We start from the raw sequence: 7,899 nt of genomic DNA, 5'->3' as shown, positions 1-7,899 counted from the left end.
TTATTTCAAAAGAAAAAGTATTTTTAAAATATTCCTCTTCAAGGTTCTAATTTAAAATGTTAATTTTCCCCAATTCGTGCAGCCGATTTTGGGATGCCACATATTTCCTCAATGGTCTTTACACGTAGTTTTTCTAAGGTTGTGTAACGGTTTGGTTTGGAGCAATTGTTTTAGGTTACACCAAAATCGAACCGTTAAATAAACCGTTTCACATGTTGAAAGCGAAACCATTTATAAACGATTTTGGTTTTATAAGGTTTTTAACATTTTTTATTCAAACGGCTACTTTACATTACATGTATTTTAATTTTTTTTTTATTGAAGTGGAAGTATGAATTAAATTTTTAAATGTTTTCTTTAAACAATTGTTTATTTGTACCAATATATATTGACTAATTATTTATTGTTACCATAGTTTCAGTGTAACCGGCTTGATTCGGTTGTAGTAAACGGGTTTGGTTTGATTTTTTCGCCCATGGTACTTTCATCCATATGGCGGTCATGACCAGATTTTACCAAAAATTGGAACGAAAATTGAGGGCCACATCGCAATGATGTTTCATGCCGATCTATGTTTGAATGATACTCGAACTTCACACAAATTTACGTGTATGCTTACTATGACCAATTAAGGGCATCTAAAGGGGTTTCGAGCCACATCAGGAGGTCCATATATTGAGAAAATGTTAGAGGCAAAATGGCCATTTTGCAATTTACAACGTACAAAAAGATGTCGGACTTGAACGAAATATTACGTGCACTTTTAAACCCTAATCAATTATATGACATAATTACCACTATATCCCTTGGATGAAATTACTAATTTACTCATAAGGTTGAGACTCAAGGTTTCTGAAATCTAGGCTTTGACAATTAATATCCCAGAGTAGGTGGGACCACAAAATTATGGATTGATGAAATGGTGGCTAAATAAAGTCTAAATTGCACCAAATTTTAGGGTATGAAGTAAAATCATATAAACAAGCTAACCCAAAAGTTTCATTCCATCCTAACAATTTCTAGGATCCTGAAATAAACGTGGTTGGCTCCAGATGGGTTTTCAAAGCCAAGCCAAACCTAATGGAAGTCTTGATAGCCTTAAGAATCGCTTTGTTGCGAATGGATATAATTAATTGGCAAGAATTGATTTTAAAGAACTTCTCTCCTTTGGTTCATCGTCTACAATTTGGTTTTCTTTTTTGGTTTTTTGTGTGTGTGTGTGTGTGTGTTTCTGTTTCCTCATGCAAGACTAGACCATTACTCAACTTGACATGAAGAATGCTTTTCTTCATGGACATCTGTCGGAATGGGTATTTATGTTAGCATCCCATGGAAATTCACCATAGTTCCATTAGTTTTAGAAGGGTAAATTCGAAAATATATTCATTTTAGATCAGGATTAACGCAACAAGGCAGCCCAAATGTCCATTTTCAAATAAAGGGTATCTTAAAATCTTTCTAATAAAGATTGGGCACCTCAAGTGTATTTTACCCTCTCTTTTTTGTCGCAAAGAAATATGCTATTAATCACTTGTAGAGGGCTCAAGCGGATGGATGCAAGCCTATCTCCACTATAGGAAAATTATCTCCTCCAGGTCCCTGCCCGGCCCAGTTCCTTAGTTCTTCAAATAGGGGGGTGGTGGACCCCATTTGGGCAGGGGAAGGATGGTCATTCCAATCCCCCTTGTTAGAGGAATTGGGGAACTAGGCCAGGAAGGGAACTGGAGGAGATAAAGATCCCTTAACTACCATGTTGAGAAATATGTTAGTAATGCCTTAGATACTCTTTTTCCTGATCCTACACTTTGTCATAGTCTAGTTTGTGCTCTAGAATATCTCACATTACTCGACTTAAATTGTCCTTTTCAGTCGATTATGTTTATCGCTTTATGCATGCCCCAAATATTGGCCATTTCAGATTTAAAGTGTATTTTTCCATTATGTGAGTGATAACTTTGTTCATGGTTTATAGCTTTGCTCCAATTCATCTTCATCTCTCTTTATGCCATTGTTGAAGCTCTATAGGCTGGTACTTAAATTGATCGTCGGTCAACTACTGGGTATTCCACTTTTTCATGGTGGTAATTTAGTGATCCATATTTTAAAATAGCATTGTGCTGCTGGCCGTTCCTCTGCGGAGTCAAAGTATCGAACTCTTCTATCTTGTATTGGGAATGAATGTGATTTCCTTTATTCTTCATGATCTAGAAGTTCCTCTTTGGATTCCTCTAACTATTTTCTTTGACAATATGTCCGCTCTTCATATGACCATTAATTTTGTCCTTCAAACGTGCAAAAAACATATTGAGATTGATTTCCACTTTGTGTGTGAGAAAGTTTTGGCTCATCTTGTTATGGATTTAGCTATTTCCCGACTCAACTTTCTGATATTCTTATTATGCTTTTGACTTGGTCTCTTTTTTATTGTTTTCGGGTAATAAAATGACGCATTTTCCTCGCCATGTTTAAGGGGTAGCATTAGAAGTATCACACACCTTGCGAACTCAAAAGAGGACTTCATAGGCAACTCAGAAGGGATCACAGATATTACAACTACGTCAGAGGATATCACAACCATGACATCTTGTACTCTTGTCTATGATCTCCTTCTATGTAAATAAAATATAACAATAAAAAAAGATCTTTTTCTATGTATAGAGTGTATTACTTTATATTTGGTAGATTTTCTTTATTCTTTAATACTACCTGAGGTAGCTATAGTATATCTATGAAAAGTTTTTTTTTTTTGTTTAAATTATAAGCAAACTATTTTGCACAAGTCCCACAGCCAGATCTTTATTGTCTCTATTTATCTGCCCCTCCATTTCCTTCACTTCATATCATAGGGGGCAGAAATGACCTCTCTACCCCCAATCCAAACACAATGCCCGGATGGGATCCACTTCCCCCCTATTAGAAGAAATGGAGGAAATGGAGGGACAGATAAATGGAGACGAAAATTTTTTCCCCCAAAGAGATTGAGGGATCAATTTATATTTTATATTTTTTATTTAGCTTTATCTTCTGTAAATACTCTAGCTCCTCTCTTGACAAAAATAAAATTTTTTTGGTAGACGACAAAAAAATAGTTAGGGACACGGAATCCATCAAAGATTGAGTATTTAGAGAGGAAATAAATAAATAATTTGTATTGACTTTGAAATCAAGCACAAGGAACTGCAATGCAATACAGCACAGGGAATTAGCAATACAATAATAGCTCATCTACCTAAATTAGATGTGTTTGGTTCAATCGATCAGGAAAAAATAATCTCCTCTCATGTACAGGGTCCTGCTTGGCAGGAGCGGTCGTACCATATTATACGACACAACGTAACCCACATTGAGGAATTACCCAGGCCATGAAAACGATAAACATGGAACCAAACACATTGTACGTACAAGGGGATGGACTCGATCATAAGCATGAACTTGGGTTCTGAATGCCAGAAGTAACCCCTTTCACATTTTTACAGAGCGCAGTGGCGACGCCATCGGCCAAGTTATGCTTCAAGTCGATATCAACGAGCTCTACGTTCTCACATGGCACACCTTCACTGCATGAGAGGGTAATTGCAGTCTTGGTGAAGCTTGTACCCTTGATGTTCTTGAAATGAATGTCAGTGAGCTTCACACGCGAGGGCTGTTGAATATATAAAATATATGGGTGAGACTATTATATATTAATGATATATATGTATACTATATATTAGCTAGTAAGTCTCTAACCCAGCTAGCTAGCAAGAGACTATATATCTATATTTAATATCAAGAAACAAATAAATTAATGCATTAATTACCTACTTGCATTAATAATTAATTAGTTTTTATGTTAATTAGGAATTAATTACCTCAGATGTGCAGCTTTTCTGGTCACAATATTGTTGGTTGATGATGATGGGGTTTGACACATTTGTGACGACAATATCCTCAAATCTAACATCAGAAACCGTGTTTTCTGGACATCCTGGCCATGTTTTGATCCGAACACCATTATCGGTGTTAGTAAAGGTACAGTTCTTCACCAGCAGACCGCTCACCTCTTGTTCATTTGGATATTTCCCAAGGCTTCCCAAACTACATTAACAATTAATTAATTAATGACAAAAAAACAAAAACAAAAAAAAACCAATTATATATTAAGGTAATTATCCCTTAATTAATTTGTTATTTATGATGCAAGATCGAGAAGAAATGATTAATTAATTAATTAATTACCTGATTCCATGACCTGGTCCACATTGGACATTGGTGATGGAAATGTTGGTGACACCCGATCCAATGGAGATGCAATCATCACCCGTTCCAATTTCAGCGTTAGTGATAGTGATACCGGTTGAGTTGCCAATGTGGAAACCATCTGTGTTTGGGCTTTCTGCAGGGGCAACCAGCTTGATATCTTGGATGATGAAGTCTTTAGTGTTCCCAACAATCCCATGGGAACCTTTACTATTTGTCGAACTTATACCACTCAAGGATCCACCTGTAATCGACAACAATTCCAAGCTCTGCAATAACCAAATTAAGTGAAAATTAAGTTAATTGACTGTTTAACCTCAACTAATTAACGTGAATCTACATGTTGTCCTACCGGGCTGGGCCAGGTATTAAAGAACACTTACGTTTGGGTGGGTTTTGCAATTTGAACTGCTTGTGTGACGACAACCGGTCCAAGCGGTTTCTCCTTTACCATCCGCAAGATCTGTTCGAACCCATTGATATGCAACGCTCAGGCGTTGGAATGAGATCCAAGTTTTAATGCCGTCCGTGCACGGGAAGCTATAATTTTACCCCTTATCTCAACACGTGGAGAAATGTTGTTGGAGCATGGACCAGAGAAAGTTATTGCGGGAAGAATGAAGTCCCCTTTGGGTACCAAAACGGTGGATGGCCCTGTGGACTTACATGCAGCATCCCATGCAGCAGAAAATGCCTGCAAATTAAGAAATTAATTAATCAAAGTGCTCGTCATTTTTATTCATTCATAATAATGCAGCTGGAAGGCTTAACGGTTGGATTATGTATCCTGTACGTGGAAAATATTGTACCTTATTATTATCCGTCTTTCCATCACCAACTGCTCCATACTTTGTGACATCGAACACTGTACCTTGTGAAGCCGTTTCAGGCGTTGTCGGAGCTGCTTCTGGGGCCGTAGGTTCATTTCCAGGCGTAGGATCTGCTCCTGGAGCCGCCGTAGGTTCACTTTCGGGTTTCTCTGGAGTTGCTTCTGGAGCCGCCGTGAGGTTCACTTTCGGATTTCGCGAGCCGCTCGAGCTGCAGAGGTTCATCCACGAAACTCTTTTGGCGTCGCCCCCATAGGAGGCCCAATAAACAGGTTATTAACACAAGATCCCTGTTTGAGCCCATTATTCCCCTTAGTTATTTGATCGGAATTGAAAGAAAGAAAAATTACAAAATTAAAAGAAAACTAATTTATAAGAAAGATAAATGAGCTGGCGGGATCAAAGCCCTGAACTTATTTGAGCGAGGCTCGATCCCAATTCCCAATCCAGAGGATTCCTGGTAGACTTGATTCAAGGAGTAATGTTTGAGGGGGTTTGATATTTATACCTTAGTTTATACACCTGATTTTCCACCTTTGGGCAAAACTAACTATTTTACCGACCTATTTGGGTGGAGAGAGAGAGAGAGAGAGAGAGTTTTTTTGCTTTTTATTTTATTTTTTGTGGTTGGAGGTCAATTTGGAACCCTTCCTTCACAACTGGCGATTTAACAGGATCAGTGTTGTGTCTAAACCGTAGTTAAAAATGGATTTCAAGCCATCCATTTAGACAGTTATCCTTAATTAGAAGTTGGACCGAATCCTTTCCAATGAGGGCTACCCCACACATGCATGAGTAGATTAGAAATTTTCCTTGCTTTTATGTTTTTTGTTGGTCTCAGTGCACGCTAATGTTATTCCTTGGTTTGTGAAGCAAGATTGGATTTTCCTTCAACTTTTCTTATTATTTATTGTGTGGAAAATTTTGCATTGTTATAGGGTAGCTAATCCTATTGCTGATTTTTTAGCTGAGGCGGTGACGAATAAAGGAATTTCTTCCTCTATTGGAGCCATATCATATAAAAGATTGTTAGACGCTTAATGTAGGCCAAGATTTCAGTTTTCTCGATGATTTTTTGGTTGTTCAGATGGTTGATTTTCCCCTGCTAATGGATGAAGGTTGGAATTTCCAATCAGTCTTGTGCTTGGGTTTTCCTTATTTTTGGGGATTTTATATTTTGGGGAATTTTCCTTACACAATTCCCAATATGACCATGGAATGAAAAGATACAAATAGACATGCAAGTTCACATCACCCATTAAAGGGGAAGGTGATAAGTCATAAGCAACACCTAAGAGGACATCAACTAAATTTTTTGGGCTAAGAAATCTTAGGGGAATTTTTTTTTGGGTATTTTTCTACTGAAAAAGTGCATAATGGGTACAAAAAAATGGAAATGCATTTTTAAAAAGTAACATAAACATTTTTAATAATCCACCAAAATATGCATATGATCCTATATGCTGATATGTCATGTACACGTACTAAAATGGCTGAAATTCACTATGCAACATGCCATGGTGATTTGTAATGTAATTTTACTCCATTTATGAAAAATATAAAATATATAAATTAATGCATTTAAAGTGATAAAATAGTGATTCATATGTACAAATGCATGCTAAACAGTGAGTTATGCTACGGTAAATGATTACAAACCATGGGAACAATCGAACAACATGTTGTAGACACCTAATTTTTGTCACCCTTCCTGACGATGATGACACATGGAGGATCGACAATCTCTGTCTCAAACACACCAAGAAAAATAAAAAGAGAGTGTGAGCTTTGTCCATGGAAAAGTCCATTGGTGCCAAATCCACAGGAGGGTGCCACATGGCATCAAAAAAAAGAAAGAAGGGTTAAAAAGGAAAAACAATAAAACCTAAACCTAAACCTATTAAAAGGGGAGGGTTAAAAAAATAAAAGAAAAAAGAAAAGAAAAGAAGCAAAGGGTAAAATGGAAAGAGAAAAAAGAAATATCTAAACCTAATTTGGGAAAGAGGATAGAATAGAAAAATGACCTAAACCCTAAGCGGGTAAAAGAAGGTTTTAAAAAGAAAAGAAGGGAATATTTTGGAGGAGCAGCCGTCATTCAAAAAGTGGGATTTCCCAAAAAAATAAAAAACGGAAAGAGTGGGGAGTCAGCGGTCGGAGACAGAAAGGATTTTCATAGAAAAAAAAAGGAAAAAAGTGAGATGGGTCATCATCATTAGAGGGAAGACACAGAAAAAAGAGAGAAAGAGCAGAGAGAAAGGAGGGAGAGTTACAGAGAGGACGGGAATAAGAGCAGAAAAAACGGAGTGAGAAAGAGAGGGAAAAAGAGAGAGATTGGAAAAGACAGAGAACTTTAGAGGAAGGGAGTAAGAAGCACTGAGACGAGAAAGCTCGAAGCTTCCCTGAGCCGGGGTAGAAAACTCTCGTCCGACATCGTCTTCTTCTTCTCCACTTCTCCTTCTTTTATTTTGATTTATTTTCTTACCATCTCCATTGCATTTCTGAGACCTACCAAATCCATTTGTGTTTTTTTGTTTTTCCATCTTTAAACCCCAATCTCTAACACCCTATTCTCTCTTCTCAATCTAAAAACCCATCTCCGAGAGATAAATTCCCTCTTTTAATCGCCACCGAACCCACTTCTTTATCTTCAGTTCCTATTTTGTAGTTTTTATTCCATATCAAACCCCACCCATCTCTATTCTCTTTCCACTCAACCAAACCCAAATCCAACATCGGAAACCTTTTTTATTTTCTCTTTGATTACCCCAATCCCATAACCAGAACTCCTTCGTCCCATCTTCTCCCTTCTCTCATATTCTTCACCTTTTTTTTT

General features: G+C 37.2%; 1 protein-coding gene across 1 annotated transcript; it reads right to left on the bottom strand.

The window, feature by feature from the left end:
* Window positions 1–3,418: 3,418 nt before the first annotated feature.
* LOC122656647 (exopolygalacturonase clone GBGA483-like) lies at window positions 3,419–5,291 on the bottom strand. Its single transcript, XM_043851292.1, has 5 exons — window positions 5,049–5,291; window positions 4,763–4,933; window positions 4,219–4,508; window positions 3,852–4,077; window positions 3,419–3,643 (listed from the first exon to the last, which is right to left on the bottom strand). The coding sequence occupies exons 1-5, from the start codon at window positions 5,289–5,291 to the stop codon at window positions 3,419–3,421; spliced, it is 1,155 nt and encodes a 384-aa protein (XP_043707227.1).
* Window positions 5,292–7,899: the final 2,608 nt, after the last annotated feature.

The sequence above is a fragment of the Telopea speciosissima genome, chromosome 1 (assembly GCF_018873765.1).
Source record: "Telopea speciosissima isolate NSW1024214 ecotype Mountain lineage chromosome 1, Tspe_v1, whole genome shotgun sequence".
Taxonomy (NCBI): domain Eukaryota; kingdom Viridiplantae; phylum Streptophyta; class Magnoliopsida; order Proteales; family Proteaceae; genus Telopea; species Telopea speciosissima.
The sequence above is the reverse complement of the archived record's forward strand: the minus strand, read 5'-3'. Positions and strand labels throughout refer to the sequence as shown.

Bases quoted from the DNA above. Each gene is read 5' to 3' on its own strand.
- LOC122656647 (XM_043851292.1), bottom strand. From the start codon at position 5,291: ATGAACCTCTGCAGCTCGAGCGGCTCGCGAAATCCGAAAGTGAACCTC. The intron at 4,509-4,762 runs GCATTAAAACTT...TGGTTATTGCAG, and splicing joins TAGCTTCCCGTGCACGGACG to AGCTTGGAATTGTTGTCGAT. The intron at 3,644-3,851 runs GTAATTAATTCC...TATATTCAACAG, and splicing joins AGAAAAGCTGCACATCTGAG to CCCTCGCGTGTGAAGCTCAC.